Source organism: Gopherus evgoodei, chromosome 1, assembly GCF_007399415.2.
Source record: "Gopherus evgoodei ecotype Sinaloan lineage chromosome 1, rGopEvg1_v1.p, whole genome shotgun sequence".
In the NCBI taxonomy this organism is placed as follows: Eukaryota; Metazoa; Chordata; order Testudines; family Testudinidae; genus Gopherus; species Gopherus evgoodei.
In genome coordinates this window covers 35,803,866-35,828,844 of record NC_044322.1, presented here as the reverse complement: position 1 = coordinate 35,828,844, position 24,979 = coordinate 35,803,866, and the positions used below count along the sequence as shown (strand labels likewise).

The 24,979-nt window shown below is 43.4% G+C and overlaps 1 protein-coding gene across 1 annotated transcript in view; it reads right to left on the bottom strand.

Moving 5' to 3' along the window:
- The window catches only part of MPHOSPH8 (M-phase phosphoprotein 8), a 46,334-nt gene that overhangs the window by 1,667 nt on the left and 19,688 nt on the right, over window positions 1-24,979 (bottom strand). The window contains exons 4-13 of the mRNA XM_030561369.1: window positions 24,726-24,831; window positions 15,503-15,757; window positions 14,664-14,789; window positions 14,492-14,580; window positions 13,400-13,540; window positions 11,594-11,680; window positions 9,907-10,061; window positions 8,303-8,457; window positions 1,832-1,959; window positions 878-961 (exon numbers count right to left, since the gene is read on the bottom strand). Coding sequence (XP_030417229.1) covers window positions 878-961; window positions 1,832-1,959; window positions 8,303-8,457; window positions 9,907-10,061; window positions 11,594-11,680; window positions 13,400-13,540; window positions 14,492-14,580; window positions 14,664-14,789; window positions 15,503-15,757; window positions 24,726-24,831 — 1,326 coding nt within the window. The remainder of the gene's footprint in view (window positions 1-877; window positions 962-1,831; window positions 1,960-8,302; window positions 8,458-9,906; window positions 10,062-11,593; window positions 11,681-13,399; window positions 13,541-14,491; window positions 14,581-14,663; window positions 14,790-15,502; window positions 15,758-24,725; window positions 24,832-24,979) is intronic.

The following is a 24,979-nucleotide window of genomic DNA, read 5'->3' as shown; positions in this document are numbered from 1 at the left end:
CAATATTCTGAAGTGCCTTAAGCATCCTCCGTTCATACAGCAAACGAACTTGTAAATTAACGTACTCCAAACCTTGACTAGGAGCTTCAATAGAATTACCTCCCTTTATCATGTTAGGCAGCAATCAAGTTTTTAGAAAAGCTTTTTGGATGAAATGCTGATGTATTTGATAGGCAGCATAATTAAATACAGGAGAAACCTCATTACTCTGTAGTGCTAGAGAGAATAAGAACCACAGCTCCTCCCAGAAGTGTTTTTAGGACAGGATCAATCTATCCTTACTCTTGTGGTGACTGTTGTGACCATTGCAGGAACCATCTAGCAGCATCTAGCAGACTTTCTACACTTCTAAAAAGGAAACTGCACACACACACACACACCACTTGAATGCAGGCTCTCGGTAACTGCTTCTGAACTCTCCACGGCACTGACACCAGTTGCACAGGTTTAACAAAAGATGGCTGGTAGTTGCTCTGTGCCCACAATGTCATTCAGTGCACACCCAGTAGCTTCTACCTTTACTTGCTCTCTATTACTGACCTAGTAAACAACATTTGCAATATTTAGTCCTACTGCAATTTAAGCACTTCATTCTGGCGTATGAATTACTCTGGCTATTGTTTATTCATGACGGAAATATTTCCATCTTCAAAGTGAATCTCATCAGCGGTGACCCTAAGTGACTTTTGGCAACATGACAGATAGAATGGGACAGGCTGAAAAAGGTTGTCAACTGAACTGAAGGGAAGGAAATGAGGAACACTTTAAATAATTTTACATTTATAGGTCAGGCCTATAATTTGAAGTAGAGACTCCTGGAAAAGAAAGACACTGAAACTTCTGTCAAAATAAAATCGCACAGGTAAGCAGGTCTCACCTTGGCAGTAGGCGCTTCTGTCAACCGTATAAAAAGCTTGTTAAGGCCTGTAACAGGACTGAAGGAATAAATAAAGTGACTATCCTAAAAGAAAAAATTACAATAAGTTAGTGTTGGTGTGTGGCAAACACTTCTCTGGGCACTTTGAGGTGAAATGCAGAAGCACTGAGAGATTGGGGTTAAGAACATCTCATCCATAGAATCACAGAGTTGGAAGGGACCTCAGGAGGTCATCTAGTCCAACCCCCTGCTCAAAGCAGGACTAAATCTCCAGACAATTTTTTACCTCAGATCCCTAAATGGCCCCCTCAGGGATTGAACTCAGAATCTTGGGTTTAGCAGGCCAATGCTCAAACCACTGAGCATAGCTACAAGAGTATTTTTGGAAAGATAGTTCTGAGATAACATTAATTAAGCCCTTTGGTGTAAGTACATCATTCTCTGTGAAGAAACAGAACTAGGGAATGTGATTATATTGAAGCACTAATGAAAAAATAAACTAAGGAATCCAAGTTTAATTACTACAAATTTCAGGATGGTATACTTAATGCAAAGCAGTTTAACTCAGACTTAGTTCTTTCATGGCTAAGAGACTAGGATTCTTGAGCTTTTGAAATTCTCATGTCACTAAGATTGACAATTTGCCCATTTCCTGCTCAACTCCCTACTGACAGTGTTTCACCTCCGATACCTTGATCTTCACAAGCCTTGAAGACTAGAAGTGGCTATTAAATATTCCAATTTTTCTCTGTAGTTTCTCTATAGATCTTTCAACAGATTTTTTTTTTTTAAACAAAGAAACCTCTGCAATTTACTATATTAAAAGGCCTGTCACAAGAAACATGCTGGGACTGAAGTACAATTCAAATCCCTTGAAACTACACAGATTACAAGTTTTGTTTTTTGTAGAGATGCTATAAAAGCAGATTAACTACTTAAATGGACAATACTTACCAAAAATACAGGAAGCTGGAATTTATCATTTAAAACCACTGCTTGTACACTGCATGGTCCACAGAGCCGAGCAATGACTTCTTTGCCAAAGAAGTTTGAATGGAAAACAAACAGAAGAATTCCAGATCCTAAAGAGAAGATAATTTGACCAATTTCATAAAGAACACGTGATCAGAAATTAGAAGGTTTATGATTTAAAAAAGTTACACCTCCCTACCCAAACTGACCTAAAACTAGGTCCACTGTACCCTTGACTAAATCCTCATTTAGATGGAGGGTATTGTGGTTTTTGTTTTTAAATAAAACAGAACTTCACACTACTACACTGTACATTATTGTAAGATCACCATTTTGGTTTTTGATGTTGGCAAAATATTGACAAATACTAAACTTTATGGACTGGTTATGCATCACCAAAGCAGTAGTGTTGCTGTTCAGAACCACAAAGGTTCTAGACTCTCAAGCCAATGGAAAGCAAGCTCATTGCAGGACGACTGCCTTCGTCATTGGAGCAAGGTGTAGGATAAATATGACATTAAAGTTAGCTTAAGTCTGGTAACAGGAAAAAATGCTTACCTACCTTTTTGTAATGGTTGTTCTTCGAGATGTGTTGTTCACATCCATTCCACATTAGGCGTGCGTGTGCCGCATGCACAAGCATTGGAAACTTTTCCCTTAGTGGTACCCATCCTGACCCCTTCCAGTTCCTTCTTGCCAGCGACTCCGACAGAGGGGTAGGAGGGTGAGTGGTGGAATGGACGTGAACAACACATCTCGAAAAACAACAGTTACGAAAGGTAGGTAACTTTTTTCTTCTTCGAGTGCTTGTTCACGTCCATTCCACATTAGGTGAATTACAAACTTACCTTTGAAGGAGGGAGGAGTCACGGAACAATTGACTGGAGGACAGCCCCGCCAACTGCCGCGTCCTCTTGGGCCTGCTGGTTGGCAGCGCAGTGGGTCATGAAGGTATGCACCAATGACCAGGTGGCTGCTCTGCGGATCTCCTGGATTGGGACTCGTGCCAGGAAGGCCACTGAAGCTGCTTGCGCCCTGGTCGAGTGGGCCGTGACCGCCAGGGCCGGAACCCTTGCGAGGTCATAACACGCCCGAATGCAGTCTGTAATCCATGAGGAGATTCGCTGAGCCAACACCAGGAGGCCTCTCATCCTCTCAGCCACGGCCTTGAACAGCTGCGTGGATTTACAAAAGGGCTTGGTGCACTCCAAGTAGAATGCCAATGCTCGACGGACATCCAGGGTGTGCAGGCTGCAGTGACTCAGGTCCACATGGGGTTTGGGAAAAAAACACTGGCAGACAAATGTCCTGGCCTAGATGGAATTGTGAGACCACCTGTGGGAGGAACTTGGGGTGCAGATGGAGCTGCACCTTGTCTTTATAAAACACTGTATATTGTGGCTCCAAGGTGAGTGCCCTCAGCTCAGATACCCTTCTGGCTGAGGTGATGGCCACTAGGAGAGCCACCTTCCAGGAAAGGTGGAGGAGGGAGCAGGTAGTGAGGGGCTCAAACGGGGGCCCCATGAGCTTAGAAAGGACTAAGTTGAGATTCCATGGAGGGACTGGGAGGCATGAGTAAGGGAACACCTGCTCTAGCCCTTTAAGGAACCTCCCCCAACATTGGGTGGGAGAACACTGAGCCGCCTGAAAACCCCGGGTGGAAGGTGGAAATGGCTGCCAGATGTACCCTGATCAAAGATGGGACCAGCCCCTGCTGCTTGATGTGCAGTTGATACTCTAGAATGGTCGGCACTGGAGCCTGGCATGGCTGAACCTGTTGGGGCCCATACCAGCATGAGAACCTCTTCCACTTGGCCAGGTAAGTCGCCCTGGTAGAGGGCTTCCTACTACCAAGTCGAACCTACTGTACAGGAAGGGAGCACTGGCTCTCCAAAGCATTCAGCCACAGAGCTTCCATGCTGTCAGATGCAGTGATTGCAGGTCGGGGTGGCGGAGCCACCCTCCGTCCTGCATAATGAAGTCCTGGTCCAGGGGCAGGGTTACCGGGGCTTCCATTGACAGCTCCAGGAGTGAGGTGAACCAGATGCCTCAAGGTGGCTGGTGTGGGCTATGCAAAAGTTCCAGAGGAGGAGAGCCTCGTGGCAGAGCAGCAAGGAATGGCCTCCGCCCTGCTTGTTTATATAAAACATGGCAGTCGCGTTGTCCGTCAGAACTGTCATGCTGTGACAACTCAAAGTGGCGTGAAAGGTCTGGCAGGCTAAATGAACCACCCTGAGCTCCTTCACATTGATATAGAGCGACCACTCTGCTCCCGACCACAAGCCCTTAGTCCTGAGATCCCTTAGGTGAGCACCCCATTCGAGGTCTGACGCGTCCATCACAAGCATAAGGTCCAGCTGTTGTGTAACAAAGGGGATTCCTTTGCAAACCACTGTCTGGGACCGCCACCACCATGAGGAGTCTTGCACGTCCCCCGGGGCTGTCACTACCAAGTCCAGGAGGTCCCTGCCTGGGCGGTATACATGGGCAAGCCAAGCCTGCAGCGTACTGAGTTTTAGTCTGGCATGCTTGACCACATGCGTGCATGCTGCCATGTGGCCCAGCAGCCTCAGACAGCATCTGGCCGTCGTAGTGGGAAACTGGCACAGGGAGGTCACTGCCTGCTGGATGGCCAGGAATTCCGATACTGGGAGGTTTGCCTTTGCCTGTACTGCATCTAGGACCACCCCTATGAATTCCACCTTCTGCATTGGAATGAGGGTGGATTTAGGGATGTTGACCAGGAGCCCCAGCGTGCAGAATAGTCTCAGGGCCATCTGTATGTGGGACTGAACCTCCTCTTTGGACTGGCCTGCCAGGAGCCAGTCATCAAGGTATGGGTAAACTCGAATCCTCTGCCTCTGTAAGAAGGCCACCACTACCGCCACGCATTTTGTGAACACCTCTGTGGCCACAGCTAGGCCGAACGGGAGAAGCATGAACTGGTAATGTTCCTGGTTCACCATGAAACGCAGGAATCAGTGATGCACTGGGTGGATGGCGATATGAAAATATGCATCCTTCATGCTGAGGGCAGCGTACCAGTCTCTTGGATCCAGGGAGGGGATGATGGTGCCCAGAGATACCATGCAGAACCGGGCCTTGACCAGGAACTTGTTGAGCCCGCATAGGTCTAGAATGGGTCGAAGGTCTCCTTTGGCCTTGGGAATGAGGAAGTATCGGGAGTAGAACCCTTTCTCCTTTAGGTCTTTCAGTACCATCTCTACAGCCCCCACGTCTAAGAGCATGCGAACCTCCTTTTCCAGGAGGTGCTCGTGAGAGGGGTCCCTGAAGAGGGATGGGGGGTAGGCAAGGAGGAAACTGCAGCAGGTATCTGTTTCACACCGTGCATAACACCCAACGGTCCAACATAATGCTGGACCATGCACGGGAGAAACGGGACAGGCGGTTCAGGAAACAAGCGGATAGATCCGGCGGTTGGTTTGGTATGTTGTCCTTGAGTGCACCTTCAAAAGCCTGGTTTAGGGCCCCGCTGGGACTTATGTTGGCCTTGGTTTTGGCCCAGCCTATTGGAGCAATAATTATTGTTATTATTACGTTGCTTCCTGTTATCCTTGCTTTGCCTGCGGTAGGGCTTGTGCCTAGGACGAGGCTGAAGTGATGCTGAGGAGGAAGTTGCGGCTTGAAGGGCTTCCTTTGAGTCGCTGGGGTATGCATACCCAGCGATCTGAATGTAGCCCTCGAGTCCTTGAGGCTATGTAGCTTTGCGTCCGTCTGGTCCGAAAAGAGCCTGGACCCTTCAAAGGGGAGATCCTGGAGCGAGTTCTGGACCTCAGGCGGCAGACCTGACTCCTGAAGCCATGCCGAGTGTCGCATGGCCATGCCAGACACGACTGTCCTGGCTGTCACATCTGCTGAATCCAAGGATGTCTGGAGAGAGGTCTTCGCTATGGACTTGCCTTTGTCCACCAGCGCTGTGAACTCCTGCTGGGAACCCTTCAGGAGGTTGTCCTTCAATTTCACCACTGCCACCCAGGAGTTGAAGTTATGCCTGTTGAGGATGGCCTGCTGGTTAGAAATCCTCAACTGGAGGCTCCCTGAGGAATACACTTTCCTGCCAAACAGGTCCAGGTGCTTTGCTTCCTTGGCCTTGGGTGCCAGGACCTGCCCATGGCACTCTTTTTCGTTTACCACCGAGACTACCAGAGAACATAGGTGTGGGTGGCAAAACAAGAAGTTGTACCCATTTAACTGGGTGAAGTACTTGCATTCCACACTTTTGGCTGTTGGAGCACTGGAGGCCGGGGTCTGCCATATTGTCTTATAGTTCGACTGTATGGTCTTAATGAGCGGAAGCGCTATTCCGGATGGACCTTCTGGGCTCAGGATGTCCACCATGGGGTCCTCCTGCTCTACTGTCTTCTTGGCCTGCAACCTCAAGTTATGAGCAATCTCATGCAGTAGCTCTTGATGGCCTCTGTGGTCTATTGGCAGAGGCCTTGATACCGCTGTGCCTGCTACTGCATCATCTGGGGATGACGAGGAGGTCAGCAGCTGCTCAGCTTCCTCCTGGTGGTCCCCTTCCCCCACAGGAGGGGCTTCCGGCTTGGGCCAGGACCGCTGACCTTGGGGCAGCACCGGACTCTGTGCCAGTCTCTCCAGTCTCTCACCCAGCGACAGTGCAGACGGTCTGAACGCCGTAGCTTCCTGTGTGGAGGAGCATCGGTGCAGGGACCAGGAACGGTGCACTGAATAGCTGGCCCTGGAGGGAGCCCCCTGCCACTGGTCCTGGAGTCCAGAAGGGCCAGTGTCTTGGCAGTCCCCACTGGGGCTGCCACCCAGCCTGGTGTTCTCTGTTGTCCGATGCCCGGTGCGGGTAACTGTATCGGCCTGAGTCGGTGCCGGACTCGGGTGATGCCGAACGTGAAGGCCACGGAGGTGTCATCGATATGTGCCGGCGGGAGGTTAATGAGTGGCTTCTCGCCGATTGGGAACGGGACCGGTACTGCTGCTCATGGGACCAGGACCGGTGCTCCCGAGACCTGGACCGGGGACTTCTGGAAGCCTTTGGCGATGACCAGCTCAGCTTCTCCTGGTACCGGTCTTTGGGGGGTGCCAGAGAGTGTCAGGTCCCTTGCACTAACCCTGTGCACTGACTTGCCTCCAGTACCGAGACTTCCCTCTGCATCAGGCGTAACAGAGTCCACAGACTCAGAGCTCAACCGGAACCAATGCTGGGAGCAATGCCGGGACGGTGTCCTCGAAAGGCGCACCATTGCCGGCTTTCCCCTTGACGGCACCTCGGGCCCAGGTGCTCGAGGCTTCTTCCTGGTTGGGAAGGGGCTCACCACTGACAACCCAATGGAGATCCTTCGCCACCTCAAAGGTGTCAGGCGTGGAGGGCTGATCTATTACTCCCTCGAGCCCGTCATCCTCACTGAGTTTACTTGGGGCTGGACTCAGTGGGACTTGTGGCACCGGTGCCACTGGTGCCAATACAGCATCCATCATGCTCTTTCTGGTGCCCAGGCCCTTAGATGGCACTGGTTTCCTTTGGGGGAAAGTCCGCGCCCTTCCTTTGGTTTAGCCTTGGGCCACACTGGGAAGGCTGAGTGGTGCCGGGGCCTACTTTGCTCTGAGGCCGATGGCTTGCAATGCTTATCCTGCACCGGGTCTCTTGCCAACTCTGGGGCACTCCACATCGAGGAGGCTGGAGCCGGGGTCAGGCGCTCTGGCCCCGATGGCTGCAGCGCAGCCTCCATCAACAACTGCTTCAAATGAAAGTCTCTCTCTTTGTTCTACGCTCAAACGCCTTGCAAATCTTACATCTGTCTGTATGGTGCGCTTCCTCCATGCAACATAGACAGGAGTCATGGGGGGTCACTAACTGGTATAGGCTTGCAGCACGTGGTGCAAGCCTTAAACCCGTGGGCCTGCAGCATGCCCCGCGGCCCGGGGTGGGTGCTGGAAGCCTTCAAACACCTAATCCATTAAGTGTCCACAACAAGGGAATGCTAATGAACTGATAGCAATTAAGTACTCTAAAGCTAAGGGACTGCTTCTCGCAGGAGGTTGTTCCAATGCCGCCACGGACGGTAAGAAAGAACTGGAGGGTGTCAGACCAGCGAGGATACAAACGCACAGCGCAGCGGTGCCACTTAGGTGGGGGCTCCGGAGGTCTGACCACAAAAAGAAAACTTTGATGCTCATGCACGCGGCGCGCACACACCTAATGTGGAATGGACGTGAACAAGCACTCTAAGAAGAATGTATGTTGTAAACAAAGACTCCGACTAACAAGTAGAAGGAAGGCCTCGAAAAATAACGAGTTATAAGGCCAAAAGGAATGAAGTAGGGAGGATGTTTGCTTCAAAAAAAATAACCAATGAAATAAGGGGAAGTTTCTGAAAAGATGGAATTCATAGTTAAATTAGCGTTGTGTAATACCATACATTGTTTTAACTGCAAATTAGAAACAGATTCTAATCATACCTTCTGGCACATTCTGTGGGGGTTTATAGTTGAAATCCATAGAAAAATCTGGTCCTTCACAGAGACGGTGACATGCAATAGGAAAGACAGGCTCCAGCAAGGCAAGACGAGCTTCAAAGTAATCCCTAATTGCATCTTCTGATACTCTTGAGAGCCTAAATAAGCAAACAAATGATGCTTATAGTAGAATTAGACCAACTGTATTCCCTTCCAGATAAGGATCCTATCACTGTACAAAGATTACTATCAGTAACAGATGTACCAGTTAGTGAAGCACAGAAGGATTCTAGATGGCAAGATTTAGGATTCCTAATTCCAAAAGATAATACAACCTGCTTTACATTTAAGAGGAGATATCCAAATTCCTGGAAATGAAGAGCTGCTATCAAATTTTATCAGAAATCTAGTTTGGTTGTGAGATTTGCTTATTTATGTCTCATCTGCAGATGTTAAATACCACAATGAGCTTCAGACAGGTACACCGCAGAATCTTCAAAAAATTCAAATTCGCAACAGTTCTGGAAAGTTCTCCAATACAGAAACAAAATTCCAACAACAGGAAATACTCAGCCCACTCAGAATAACTTAATGGCCAGGCAGAGACAGCATCTCTACCAGCAGTGCTAATGTGCTGATTAGCACTTTGCTTGCAGCCAGGCTGATTTGCAGTTTTACTGATGATGCTGCTGCATGTGAGAACAGACAGTTCCCAATTCATGTGGAGTAAAAATTCAATTTGAGAGACAGAAGACTCCCACTGAAGAGCTGATTTGTGCAGTGACTGTGATGAGGGAATCAGACAAAGCCTTTCTACTAGCAGCAGACAACCAATTTTCCAAGGGAAAGAAAGCATCTGTCAATAATATTTAGCATTTTAGACCTTTACAAGTAGGTTTTAAACACTCAAGTTAAACAGGGAATCTTGAAACCGACAGGGTTAAATGACTTAACCCAGGTCAAGGGTGGAATTAGAACTCTGGGGTTCCTGGTTCTCAACTTTATAGATGCTGGTTTGAATTAAAAGCTTTAAATTATTCCTATTCAGTGATTACCCTCTCCCTGTCTGTGGTAGTTGAGATTATCTCCAGAACTCAAACTAAAACCTCTGGTTTTATCATGAGGCCTAGAGGGAAAATAGTGAGTTCTGGATCTGAAGGACTTTGAGGATTTGGAAGGGCCTAGTTTGCTTGATATTGGTCTATTTGTTTAGTTGTAATTGTTTCTTCCCCTCTACCTAGCAGTGCTACAAGATATTAGTCAACTAATAAACAGACAGAAGGGCAGGTGTCAATAACTACTTTGGGTTCTATTAAATAACAGTGCCCCCAAAGCACTGCACAGGCACATTTTTATAAAGTGAAATACATTTGCCCATGCTGCTTGTCAGTTGCCTCCTCATTCTGTACTTTTATTCAATGTTTCCAAAAAATGGTTGGGTTACCAATCTCTACGTGATTTTGGTACTGTTTAATTTATTTCTTCTGCCAAGGAGAAACTTGCATTTTTTTCCTAGCATTTCTCTGACTTTCTTCACAGTGACTTAAGCCAAAATCATGACGCACATCTGAAGTTTCAGACAATAAAGAACTACACAGACTACTTACGTTTCCAAGTGACTCTTGAGCAGGTCATACACCAGTACGTTATTACATTGTTTAGCAAAATGCAGTGCACTGTTCTGATGCTTTGACAAAATGTTACAATCTGCTCCACTTTCAATCATAAGTCGTACAATGTCAGAGTTCCCTCTCTTACAAGCCTACACATGAAAGAACACACACACACACACACTTGTGAAGTAGCAAAATACTTCGTAATGAGAACTGAATCACAGCAGAATCATTATTTTAAAAACTAATTGAGGAGTTCATAAAATTGAACTCAATCATAATATTTACAGATTACACTCCAGTACTTTTAATTCTTTCTGGACGTTAATTTCATATTTTAATGACAAGTCTCCTACTTATAAACCTATTATACATGGCAGCCATATTCTTTATGATTCCCTCTAAATAGATTATGCTGTACACAAAAGTGATGCATTTCACTTACCATGAACAATCTAACCTTAGTATGAGAAATTCAACATATGGAATTCCTTGCGAAAGCTCATGTAATGGGTCACTGGACAGAATACTAAATACAGTCAACCTGTCTGACCGTTCTTCCCAGGTTGTATGCAGCATAGCTGTAGCCATGTCAGTCCCAGGATATTGGAGAGAGAAGATGGGGGAGGTAGTATCTTTTGTTGGACCAACTTCTGCTGGTGAGCAAGAGAAGCTTCCAAATCACACAGAGCTCTTCTTCAGGCCTGGGAAAGGTACTCCCAGCATCACAGCAACATGCAAAGTAGAACAATATCATACTCAAAGGAAACCTGCACAGCACTTTCAAAAGACAAGCCTGAGAGCTTAAATTCATTACTCTGCTAGACACTAAAAATCATTAACTGAACAGAAACACTGAATTTATGGCTTACTAACACTCTTTTTGTCTTATGGCTATAGAGAGGTTAATGGGCCACTCTACCTTGAGCGGTCCCTTACAATATGTGCTTGCTACTTACACTAAACAACCTCTTTCTCCTTGCATTTTGCTGTGAATCTGGAAGTACCTACCTTTCCCAGATCTGAAGAAGAGTGTGTCTTGAAAGCTTGTCTCTCTTGCTAATATAAGTTGGCACAATAAAAGACATTACCTCATCAACCTTGTTCTTCCCAGGAACATTCAAGGTCTCAGCATTTCCCCATTACAACACTGACCGACCTTCTCTTGCTAGAAAACAAGTCTAGGAAAAGCCTACTCTGGGTTATCACCTGAAGGCAAAAATAATTGGGTGTGTGGAGGCATCTCTCACTTTTTGAAGTTTTTGCCTTCCTGCTGAGGAACCAGATTGGTCTGCAATTCTTAACTCACATTCTCTTGATCTGGGAAATGAAGAGGGAAACCAACCTGCAGTTAAATCTCTGTGCAGATTAAACATGTATTTTGGGATTACATGCAACATGCAACTTTAGTGTTGCATTATCATAAGCTTTTCCATTTAGTAAAAAGATGCATTAATACACTGACAAAGATTACTGCACTAATGACAGTGGTCTGAGGACTTTGACACAAACAGTAGATCTTCGTCCTATATTTAAAGCCTAATGTGGTTTGAGAAAGAAGACCATGGAAACAGACCTGGCCACAGACATACCTGTACATACCACACTGTCATCCTCCTATGTTTGCTAAAATGCTGAATATCAGACGATATCAAACAATGTCAGGACAAACTGCATTTACCTTCATTAAAGCAGTTTCACCATTGCTCTGCTGGACATTAAGATAAACCCCAGCTTCCAAAAGAATAGCCACTGTGGTTAGAAAGTTCTTTAAAAAGAATAGAACAGAACAGTTAAACTTTAAATGTAAAAATATTTCGAACAGTAAGCTAAATACAGAATGTAGAATGACTAAATTTTAGTAGCGTATAATACCCTAAAATAAGGTATCAAAGTGGTACTGCACTGCTCCCGGATGTAGGTTCATCTGCAAGCTTTTAACAGCCTCCCCTACACACACACCCCGACTCATCCCAAAAAGTCATGAACAGGACGATTTTCATTCTGAATTAAGATAATTCTTCATGAGCAGCTAACTTCCAAATGAAATAACTGATACTTTGTTACATATAAAACTTTACAGTAAGGTGTTTTATCATTTGAAGTTTCAAATAAATTGATACTGTCTTATTTCATTTACTTAAACACAGTAAGAAAATGATTAAATAAAACAGAAGTTTTGTCATAGGATGTCATGGTACAATTCCCCACTTTGAACCTTAGCGTCCAAAAGATGGGGTACCAGCATGAATTCCTCTAAGCTCAATTACCAGCTTAGAACCTGTAGAGCTGCCACCAACCAGGAATTTCAGTGCCTGGTACACTCTGGTCCCCCCAAAACCTTGCCCGGGGACCCCCAAGACCCAGACCCTCTGGATCTTAACACAAGGAAAGTAAACCCTTTCCCTCACCGTTGCCTCTCCCAGGCTGCCCCTCCCTAGGTTACCCTGGAAGATCACTGTGTGATTCAAACTCCTTGAATCACAAAACAGAGAGGACAATTCACCTTCCATTCTCTTTCCTCCTTCCAGACTCTTCCTGAGAGAAAGTAATCCTGGCACAGAGAGAAATCAGCCTCTCTCACCCTTTTGCCTCCTTTCTCCCCACCAATTCCCTGGTGAATCCAGACCCTGTCCCCTGGGGTCTCACCAGAATAAAAAAACAATTAGATTCTTAAACAAGAAAAGCTTTTAATTAAAGAAAGAAAAAACAGTAAAAATTATCTTTGTAAATTTAAGACGGAATAGGTACAGAGTCTTTCAGCTATAGACACTGGGAACACCCTCCCAGCCTAAGTATACAAGTACAAAGTAAAATCTTTTCAGCAAAATACCAATTTGAACTCCTCCCAGCCAAATACACATTTGAACTCCTTTCAGCCAAATACACATTTGCAAATAAAGAAAACAAACATAAGCCTAACTCGCTTTATCTACTTAGTACTCACTATTCCGAATTTATAAGAGCCTGTATTGGAGAGATTGGAGAGAAACCTGGTTGCACATCTGGTCCCTCTGGGCCCCCAGAGTGAACAACAACCAAAACTAACAGCACAGCACAAAAAACTTCCCTCCCTCAAGATTTGAAAGTATCCTGTCCTCTGATTGGTCCTCTGGTCAGGTGACAGCCAGGCTCACTATTCTTGTTAACCCTTTTCAGGCAAAGAGATATGAAGCACTTCTGTTCTATTAACTCTTACTTATCTGTTTATGACAGGATCAATGTTACCTGCTTTGTCAGTAAGTCTTGACAAGCAGCAGTTTGATATTAACAATTTTCATACATTCATATTGCAATAGATTGTCTTCATTAACTACATTCAAAAATACCAGTTGAAGGACAGCAGTCAACTAACCCATCTGAATAGCTGGCGCAGATGCAAATTTGGAACAAATATTTCAGTTAACTAGCTGCAGCAAGCTGAGCAATGAGAGTTTGAACATAAAGTAAAGGCCAAGACGTAGGAATACTGTTAAAGGAAACTAACCTTTTCAGCTGCGTGTATCAATGCAGTTGTTCCATTTTTCTGCCTACAGTTGACTTTAGCTCCTTTTCTAATAAGGAGCCGGAGGAGGTCATCATGCCCTCCTGCAGCAGCAAGCATCACTAGCGTCATTCCACTTGAATCCTGCAACAATTGTTCAGTCACAAATCTACAAATGGAGCCTGTTTACACTAACTACATCTGTAAAGGCATCCAGTTACAACACAGGTCCATGTAAGTATAGGTTGGACCATGATGATGTCTCTGAAATGTGCTACAATCTTGGATAGCCCAGCGCTTCAGCACAGTTCAGGGATGCCATCATGGATCATCTACATTGAAAAAAAAAAAAAAAAAAGTCAAGACATACGTAAATGGACTTGGGGGTGGGGGGGCAAGTGCACTATAACCAGGCCACATTCAAATTATTCCCACTAGCTCTGGTATAGATATAATGTATCCTCCTGGTTAGCAAGACTTACCAAATTTAGTGTAAATGCTGTATTTAGTTGCAAATCAACATGTTGTAATGGATACCAGCCAATGAATCAATATTTCTTTAGGAAAATAACTAAAAAGTACAGATGCAAAACAAGATTAAAACCCATGATTTAATCAATGTTTCCTGCTTGCTGATTTGAACCATGATGAAAATCAGTGAGTTAAGTCAATTTCTCATGCTTATATATGTTTTAGAAGTACATACATTTTAGAAATACTTGTCAAGTTTTACAGCATATAGTCATTTGCAATAGAATCAAACCCCCCAAAGAGTTAACCGACTGTTTTACTTAAAGGAAATGGAGGAGAGATCAATAGCCATTCAAAATACCCAAACCGCAACTATGTGTGTATGCTAAATATAAACTAGTCAGATTTAAAAACCAAATATCTAAAAGTTAGTTCCTGCTTACCTGCCAATTTAGAGTCTAGGGTCCTATTTAAGTGTATTTGTAATATTTAACTATGCACATATTTGCTTACCAATTTCAGATCTGAACAGTTTAACCTGAAGAGCTCTATGTAAGGTCTCCTCTTCCATAAACTGGATTTGTACAAAATTTCCCTTCAATACTTCCTCTTTACAGAGATTACCTCTTGATCCAGATTATATTCTTCATTTGAATTAAGTGCCATCTTTACTGTAACATAGTCTCCATTTTTAACAGCATCCCTCAGTAGAGCTGAAAGAAAATTCATTCAATTGGTATATTCACTTCAGAACAGCAGATAAGAAATTTTTCCACTCTTCCCAAAAATTACTTACTACTCGATATTGGTTCTGTTGAAGAGTGAGACTCATCTTCTCCATCCAAATGCTTCTGAAAGTCTTCCAGGGTCAGCCATTCTAACTGCATGTCCATGCCCAAACTCAAGACTTGCTGCCTGCCATCTATGATACAAATCCCAAACGAGTGACTTGTTTTGTATAGCACCAAAATGTAATCATTGCCTGCTCTCTACATTGACTGGCAGTATAATGTGCACAGAATCCTGCACATTTATTTTTCCAGAGCCAAACTGGAGGCAATGATCCACAGTGGGGGAAAAACGCCAAATATTGTGTTACATTACAAATTGGCACAAGTGTTCAGTAACCTGGGGCCGAAAGCTTGAACCAGAGCCTGCCACTGTGTGGATGGAGCCCGAAGGCCCATGGCTGAAGCCTGCCTCCCCTACCCACAGGGAAAGTGGAGAATTCACCAGCTGCCGACACCTCTAGTGTTTCTGTCTCCAGAGCGGGGCAGGGCCCAACTGCTGCTGGCAGCCCTGGGAGAGGGGTCACTGCTTTGCACGCCCTGCCCTCCCCTCCGCCCCCGTCACAGGCCCGGAGGCCGTGGCCACAAGAAAAGGCCCTAGTGGTCGTGGGGGTCACATTTGAGAAACACTGGTCTAGACAACATTATAATCCCTGTACAGACTAGTAGAGAACCCTAGATATTTAGATCCTTTGCCAAGACTCCAGTGCTCGGTGTCAGTCGAGAAAAACAGATTTCTCCGATGGAAGCAATGTGAATGGACAGTTACAGCCATACAACTTTGTAGAACTTGGTATGGCTCAATTTTTGCACAGCAAGTCTCAGTGGATTTGTTTTTACTACTTACCAGAATTCTCCTCCATTTGACATACATTGTCCACTTCCCGATCACCTTCTGCAGCAATGTAAGTCCAGGTATCTGTCTCATCTCTTGTGCTTCTCCTTTCCTTGTATAATTGTTTATTTTCTTTTGATTTGAATTCTTCTATGAATTTATAGTCCACTGAAGAGTCCTCTCTTTTTCGATTATTCTCAGAGTATTCATTTTTTTCTTCTGAAGATATATTAAACAAATCAAAAGCACTTTTGTTCTCCTTCAAACCTAGAATATAATTGAGAAATGTTTAATGGGATTGACTACATATGCAAGCCACAGAAGTTTATTAAATAATAAGTCCTGGTTGGCTGAAACAGTCAGAGTTTAAGAAAGTTTTTATTTACCTTCTAGAGGTTATCAATACCAAGGCCTGGAGCCAGGTTAACAAATTAGATCACTCATGCATGTGCAAAAGCCAAATTCAATGAAGATTATTTACCTGTGATTACCCTATGCAAGTCTGAATCCTGACTAGATTCAAAACCTAATTTCATGCCCCTTTAGAATGTTAATTTAAATAGAATTATATGAAAATATATTGCTTCTTTATAGGACTATTGATTAATTGCAGTTAACTCACATGATTAACTCAAAAAAATTAATCCCGATTAAAAAAATTAATCACAATTAATCACACTGATAAACAATATCATACCAATTGAAATGTATTAGATTTTTTGGATGTTTTTCTACATTTTCAAAATATATTATTTCTATTACAACACAGAATACAAAGTATACAAGGCTCACTTTATTATGTTTTATTACAAATATTTGCACTATAAAAATGATAAAAGAAATAGTATTTTTCAAGAATTAGAGGGGTAGCTGTGTTAGTCTGTATCCCCAAAATAACAAGGAGTCTGGTAGCACCTTAAAGGCTAATAGATTTATTTGGGCATAAGCTTTCGCGAGCAAAAAACCCACTACTTCAGATGCATGGAGTGAAAATTACAGATACAGGCATAAATACTGACATTTAATAATTATTTTTTAATTTTAATTAATTTAATTAATGGAGATATCCTCTCTCCTAGAACTGGAAGGACCTTGAAAGGTCATTGAGTCCAGCCTCTGCCTTCAGTAGCAGGACCAAGTACTGATTTTGCCCCAGATCCCTAAATTGCCCCCTCAGGGATTGAACTCAACCCTGAGTTTAGCAGGCCAATGCTCAAACCACTGAGCTATCCCTCCCCCCATGAAGAGAAGGGACACATGAAGAGAAGGGAGTTACCTTACAAGTGGAGAACCAGCGTTAAGGCCAATTCAGTCAGGGTGGATGTGGTCCACCCCCAATAACTGATGAGGAGGTGTCAATAACAAGAGAGAGGGAAAATTGCTTTTCCAGTAAGCCAACCACTCCCAGTCCGTATTCAAGCCCAAATTAATGGTGGTAAATTGGCAAATGAATTGTAGCGCTCCAATTTCTCATTGAAGTCTGTTTTTGAACTTTTTTTGTTGAAGGATGGTTACTTTTAAATCTGTTATTGAATGTCAGGGAGATTCAAGTGTTCTCCTACTGGCTTTTGTGTGTTACCATTCATTATGTCTGATTTGTGTCCCTTTATTCTTTTACGTACAGACTGTTTGGTTTGGCCAATGTACATGACAGAGGGGTATTGCTGGCACATAAAGGCATATATCATATTAGTAGATGTGCAGGTGAATGAGCCCCTGATGATGTGGCTCATGTGGTTAGATCCTCTGATGCTGTCACTAGAATAGATATGGGGACAGAGTAGGCAACAGGGTTTGTTACAGGGATTGGTTCCTGAATTAGTGTTTCTGTGGTGTGGTGTGTAGTTGCTGGTGAGTATTTGCTTTCAATTCACCTCATACAAGTACTGTAGTGCAATTTCTTTATCATGAAAGTGTAACTTACAAATTTAGATTATTTTTGTTACATAACTGCATTCAAAAACAAAATAATGTAAAACTTTAGAGCCTACAAGTCCACACAGTCCTACTTCCTGTTCAGCCAATCACTAAGACAAACAAATTTGTTTACATTTACAGGAGATAATGCTGTCTGCTTTTTATTTACAATGTCACCTGAAAGTGAGACCAGGCATTTGGATGGCACTTTTTTAGCCGACATTGCAAAGTATTTACATGAGAGATATGCTAAAAGTTCATATGCCCCTTCATGCTTCAGCCACCATTCCAGAGGACATGCTTCTGTGCTGCTGATGCTTGGTTAAAAAAAAAAAAAAAAAAATCAATTACATTTGTGACTGAACTCCTTGAGGGAGAACTGTATGTCTCCTGTTCTGTTTTACCTGCATTATGAAACATATTTCATGTTATAAACAGTCTCGGATGATGACCCAGCACATGTTGTTCATTTTAAGAACACTTCCACAGCAGATTTAACCCAAGGTTTAAGAATCTGAAGTGCTGTCCAAAATCTGAGAGGGATGAGGTGTGGAGCACGCTTTCAGAATTCTTAACAGAGCAACACTCAGATGCAGAAACTACAGAACCCATAGTTCTGTTCCATCCCTGTCCCCACCCCCAATCTGTCAATTCTCCAAATGATAACTGGGGATTCTTGAGCTGGAGAACTAGGACATAATGGGAGTAAACCGCTTTTCTCTTTAGATCCTGTGGAACGTCTTCCATGGCTCCCATCCAAAGGAGTAACTGAATGTCACAGACCAGAAGCTGCTCATGAGAGAGGTCCCTGAAGAGGGACTGGGAATGTGGGGGGTAGAACTGAATTGGATGGTATATCCCACTTCCACCATGTTCAGCACCCAACGGTCCGTAGTTTTATGGGACCAGTCCACTTGAAGTGGGACAAACAGTCCATAAACAAAAGGGGAAACAGGATCCGGAAACTTAACCTGGTACAATGTCCTTGAGCGTCCTGTGAAAACGACTTAGGACTGCCCAAGTGTTTGCAAGGGGCAGACTGAAGTGGAGGGGGAGTGGTGGCCTATGCCTGAAGTCCCTGCTCAGTTTCCTCTGTGGGTGGGAGGGTCAAAAAACCAGGATGGCTGCTTCAATCTGATGTGATTCCTCAATGTCGCAGGGGTATACAAACCCAGGGACTTAAGGGTTGCTCTGGAGTCTTTCAGACAGTGAAGCTTTGTATCGGTCTTCTCAAAGGGTAGGTTCTGGAGGGTATGCTGAACCTCCTGTGGAAGGCCAGAAGACTGAAGCCATGCACTTTTACATGGCTACCACAGATGCTATGGACCTGACCGCCACATCTGCTGCATCAAGGGCTGCTTGCAGGGAAATCTTTGTTGTGGATTTCCCCTCCTCCACCAGGGAGGAGAACTCCAGTCTGGCTTCCTTGGACTTCAACATGTGGTACTCCATATTGAAGTCATATCTGTCCAGCCGCACCTGCTGGTCAGCAGTCCTAAGCTGCAGGCCCCCAGCAACTGTATTTGGGGCATGCAAACATCTACACTGGAAAGGACGTATGCAAGCACTTGAAGAAAAACTGTTTTTGTTAACCTCATAGGATAGGACAGAAAGAAATGGACCTACTCAGAGGGTGGCATATATGTGCATTTGGTGCAAGGAGCTTCTGTCCCTCAGAGATCCAATTGCAGAACTGCTAACTGTACTATGTAACCTATCATTTAAATCAGCTTCTGTACCAGCTGACTTGAGGATAACTAATGTAATGCCAATTTTTAAAAAGGGATCAAGAGGTGATCCTGGCAGTTACAGGCCAATAAGCCTGACTTCAGAACCGGGCAAACCGATTATAGCAAAGAACAGAATTATTAGTTTCAAACACACAGATGAACACAATTTATTAGGGGAAGAGTCAGCATGGCTTTTGTAAAGCAAAATTATCTCACCAATCTACTACTTGTTAACCCCTTCAAAGAACTGTATGTGGACAAGAGTGATTCAGTGGATATAGTGTACTTAGATTTTCAGAAAACCTTTGACAAGGTTTCTCACCAAAGGCTCTTAAGCAAAGTAAGCTGTCATGGGATAAGAAGGAAGGTCCTCTCATGGATCAGTAACTGGTTAAAAAATAGGAAACAGAGTAGGAATAAATGGTCAGGTCTCAGAATGGAGAGAGGTAAACAGCAGTGCCCCCATGGGGTATGTACTGGGGTCAGTACTATTAAACATTTATAAATGATCTGGGGAAAAGGGGTAAACAGTGAGACGGCAAAATTTGCAGTTGACACAAAACTACTCAAGATAGTTAAGTCCCAAGCAGACTGCAAAGTTCTACAACAGGCTCTCACAAAACTGGGTGACTGGGCCTCAAAATGGCAGATGACATTCAATGTTGATAAATGCAAAGTAATACACATCAGAAAACAATCCCAACTATACATATAAAATTATGAGGTCTAAATCAACTGTTACCGCTCAAGAAAGATTATAGAGTCATCGTGGATAGTTCTCTGAAAACATCCACTCATTGTTCCCGCTCAATCCACTCACCCATCAAAAAAGCGAACAGAATGTTAAGACTCATTAGGAAAAGGGATAAATAATGAGACAGAAAATATCATATTGTGTCTCTATAATCTATAGTGTGCCCACATCTTCAATACAGCATACAAATCTGGTCGCCCATCTCAAAAAAATAAATAAATAAATAAATAAACAAATAAATAAATAAATATATATAGGAATTGGAATAGATACAGAAAAGGGCAACAAAAATTATTAGGGATAAGGAACAGCTTCCATATGAGGAGAGATTAAAAAGACTGGGATTTTTCAGTTTAGAAAAGAGACAGCAATGGGGGGGATATGATAAGAGGTCTATAATATCCTGACTGGTGTGGAAAAAGTAAACAATGTTATTTACACTTTTCATAACACCAAGAACTGGGGGTTTACCAAATGAAATTAATAGGCAGCAGGTTTTAAACAAACAAAAGGAAGTATTTCTTCACACAATGCACAGTCAGCCTGCGGAATTATTTGTCAAAGGATGTTATGAAGGCCAAGACTATAGCAAGGTTAAAAAATGACTAGCTAAGTTCATGGAGGATAGGTCCATCAATGGCTATTAGCCAGGATGGGCAGAGATGGTGTCCCTAGCCTCTGTTTGCCAGAAGTGGTGAATTGGCGACAGGGGTTAGATCACTTGATGATTACCTGTTCTGTTCATTTCCTCTGAAGCATCTGGCATTGGCCACTGGAAGATAGGATACTGGGCTAGTTGGATGCTGGGTCTGACCCAGTATTGCTGGTTTTATGTTCTTAAATTGCAGCAAGGGACATTTAGACTGGACATTAGGAAACACTTCCTGTCAGGGTAGTTAAGCACAGAAATAAACTGCCTGGGAAGTTGTCTTCATTCGAGGTTTTTAGGAGCAGGTTAGATAAATACCTGCCAGGGATGGTTAGATAATAACTTAGCCCTGCCTTGTGTGCAGAGGACTGGACTAGAAGACCTCTCAAGATCTTGCAATCCTACACTTTATGATTCTATATTGAACCTTAATCTTTTTAAAGAAAGGATCCATGGGTATTTCTCTCAACCTAGCTGCTATTAAGAGTTATGGCAGGCAGCCACTGCCAGGCTTGGTGGCCCAAAAATATTAACCATAATTTCAGAACACATTTTTATTTAGTTTTACTAAGCAAAGTAGACCTGACATCACCACCAGTCTATTATACTGCTTTAAATGAAAATCTGTCACCAGGCTGAGCAAGAATTTTCTATGAGGCTTCAGAGCCACCAGCTTATCTTTGAGCTACAGCACATGAGCCATCAACTTACTCATACTCTTGACTGCAGTAGCAGCCATCAAGAAAGCAATCATTACAGAAAGCTCAGTAAACATTCCCGTAACGTTCAACGGGTACATCTACAAGTTGGACAACTCCTGGAATAGCTAATATTAAAACATGAAATAAGCACACACAGTTTATTACTAAGAGTATGATATGCAAACATGGTTGACACTCCTAGAGGGGAAGAGAAGAAGAATCTGCAATTCAAGGAGAAGATACATTTGATTTTAACGTTCAGCTGTGTTTTAAGATTTAGAGTATAGGAGGTAAAAAAAAATCTAGAAAGTGAAATAAAGAAATTACAAAACCACCAATTAAGTCATGGAGTTACTTTTACTTCTTGAAAAGCCAGCAGAACTGAAGTACTAAAAGGTGGAATGAAGCTAAGATTAAGTATAACGTGTAAATTCTCATGTGCATTCTACAGTGGGACTATAGTCTACTCTGCAGGACTGGATAGGCTTTATTGATCTAAAACAGTGGTCTCCAACCTTTTTAAGCACAAGATCACCTTTTGAATTTAAGTACAACCCAGGATTTACCTCAAAGAAAATATAGAAATAACAGTTTATTATGCTATATAAAGCGGAGCTCAATTGCTTAATATACATAATTATACATTTTCCCTGATTATTGAGTCTCAGTGTGAAACTTGTGAATGCACATTATCTACCAGTGTCTTGAAATTAGAGTTGTAATTTGAAATAGCTAGGTCAGATATAGTCCTGCAGATGTTCATCTGTGAGGCGGGTGCAATACTTGGACTTAATAATCTTCATGGTGAATGCCATCTCACACAGATAGGTGGAACCAAAGCAAGCTTTCACTTTTAAAGCACAAGACAATAGATGGTTTACGCATCCCCCAAAATTGCTGTCCCTTCATCTGGCTTTTACCTCAATGTCACTTTGCATGGTAATTATCTCCATATCAATTCCACTACTTTGTAAATCGAACACCTGACAGAATGTTCCAGCCAACCTACCAATGTCTGCTGGAAGGAATGGATTTGAGATACACATTACAATTGGTGCCATCATGTCTATTTCTTGAAATCGCCTGTTGAATTCCTCCGATAATTTGGTCAGCTGTGCACAGAACTTTTCTGGGTGGAACCATTTTTCTTAGTCTTCAATTTTTTCTAGTATTTTCCCCAGATTCGGGAAGTGCTACAGCATTTTATTCTTTAACTAGAAGAACCACAGACCCAATTTCAATTTGAATGCATTCACCACACTGATCATATGTGAGAAGTCTCTGTCCTTTCCCTGCAGTTCCGCTCATTCAATTTGGATGTTATGTCAGTACGGAACCCGACGTCTAGCAGCCATGCACTGTATGACATCTTACTGCACACTTCGTTCCTTGATTTTAGAAGAGCGATGATTTCAGGCATTAGATCCAAAAATCTGTGCAGGATTTTCCCCCTGCTTAACCACCTCACATCTGCATGGAGGAGCAGCTCACCATAAGCAGCATCTACTTCGTCAAGTAAAGATTTAAACAGGCACTGCTGGAAGGCTCTTGCTCCAATCAAGTTTATAATTCTGACAATTATTTTCATTACACGGGAGAAGTCCATAACTTTACGCACTAGTGCCTGCTGGCGGATTATACAGTGGTAATTCACAAATGAAGGAAAATCTGGATCATTTCTGCAAAATGCAACAAAGCCAGCATATGCGCTAAGCACGGCAGGTGCACCATCTGTTGTGACTGAAACAAGTTTCTTGATTGGAATAATTTTCTCAAGCATGTACTTTTTGAATTCGTTGTAGATATTATCACCTCTTGTTCTTTCTTTAAGAGGCAAAGCAGTCAGAAGGTCCTCTTTAGCTATCGCATCCTTAAAAACCATTTGAACAAAAACAACTACCTGGGCTGTGCCAGTCATGTCAACCAATTCATCAAACTGCAGTGAAAAGCATTCACAGTTATTCAAATCCTCCTGTAGTCGCTGAAAGATGTCTTTGGACAAAGATTCCACCCATCCTGCTACTCTGGAAGCCCCAAGTGATATTTTTTCCTCTTTGTTTTTGAAATCTTTAAATAAGGAGTCCGCTGCCATAGTCACTGCCTTTTTAAATACTTCTCCATCTGTAAACAATTTGTGTTTTGCCAGCAGATAGCAAGCACAGAATGATGCTTCAGTAGAGGCCTCCCCTTTTGCTGCTGGTTTAGTAAAACATGACTGTTGAACTTTCAAAAGAGACTTCAATTCATTAACGTTCTTTGTACGGAGCACGCTGGGGAAACTGTCCTTAAATTTGCTATGCATTGTTTTGTGATGCCTTTCTAAATTCTCCTTTTTATTTATCGATATACTTGTGTGACATGGAAGACCTATGCACTTATCTTTCGCTGTTGCAAACAGATTCATTTTTCCATTCCAAATGTAAGTTGCAAGTTTTCGGTTTCTTTTTAGATGGCCCAGGTTCGTCATTCATTGTTAACGCTAGCTAGGCATGTGCTTTTTAATTATAAAAAGAGAAAAGAGGAGAGCGCTAGCTACAACTATAGTCTGACACTTCTGAGCAGTAGACATGCACACCACACACGATAAGCTTTTTGTTTTTCCTTTTCTTTTTTCCCCAATTCTGCACTTGCAACCAAAGGTGGCATGAGTTATGGCATATCCTGGTTATTAGGAAAGAGGAAGAGTGCACCTCTGTACTTTGGGGGGATAAAATTGGTCATGCTGGAGCCTGTGTCTACCCCAGTTCAACGTGCAAAGAAGAAATAAAGTTTCAGTAAATTTAACAGAGAACTAAAACCCAGCAACTTTCAATGAAACGGCCCTCGAGCTTGGTTGTTGCTTTGCATTCATCTGTCAGGGCCAAGAGCTCAAATCTGACCAGCGCTTCATGCAGGCTCCCCAACTCCAGAGGGAGAATGAAGTCAGCGCTCTCTGCTTCCTCCCGACCGCCTTCCTTCCTCAGGCAAGCACCCAGGCAAAGGAGAAACCCCCTGTAGGGCTTGTGGGAAGCAGGGCTTTGCATTTTCCCCCCTCATTGTCCCCTGGTATGTAAGACGGATGCCCCGCAGGCAGGTGGCCCAGGGGAAAAGCCTGTGTGGGCAGGTGTGCCATGGGGCTTGGTGGAGGTTGTTTGCTTGACCACAAGCCCTGTAAAGGGGATGGTCTGGGCTGTTGTCTAACTCCGTCTATGCTCCCAGCCAAGAAAGCGCTTTCTCCTCAATGCACACAAGCACCAGCCCCAACTCCCCTTGGCAGCTGGTTAGCCGATTGTTTTAATCCCCCACCACGGAGCTTCCTGCTGAATGCACATAGGCAATCAGTGCCAGCAGCTTTGCCTCCCCTCCTGAGGCTGGGGGTACTCAGAGAAATACCTGCTTGTGGGCTCTAGGATTGACCAGTTGATTGCAATTAACCAATTGGTGACCATTGATCTAAAAGCTCTTTGTTCTCTCTAACTGTGCAAAAGCCTTGATTATAACTTACTTTTTAATCCCTTCTGTTCTTTTCTGCCTTTTTCTTCCTTTTCGGAGTCATAACGTTTCTGAGGTTTTTCTTTTATTTCATTTTTCTTTACTTCCTTTTCCTGGTACTGAAGGCAAAAGATAAAATTAAAGTGCTATACTATATTAAAGTGAAATGACCAGTTTTCAACTGCCAAGAACCAGAGTTCTGCATTTCTCTGCCAGAGTCATCACTAACATTAGTAATTAGATTAGTGTGGAGAGCAGGGTGATAAT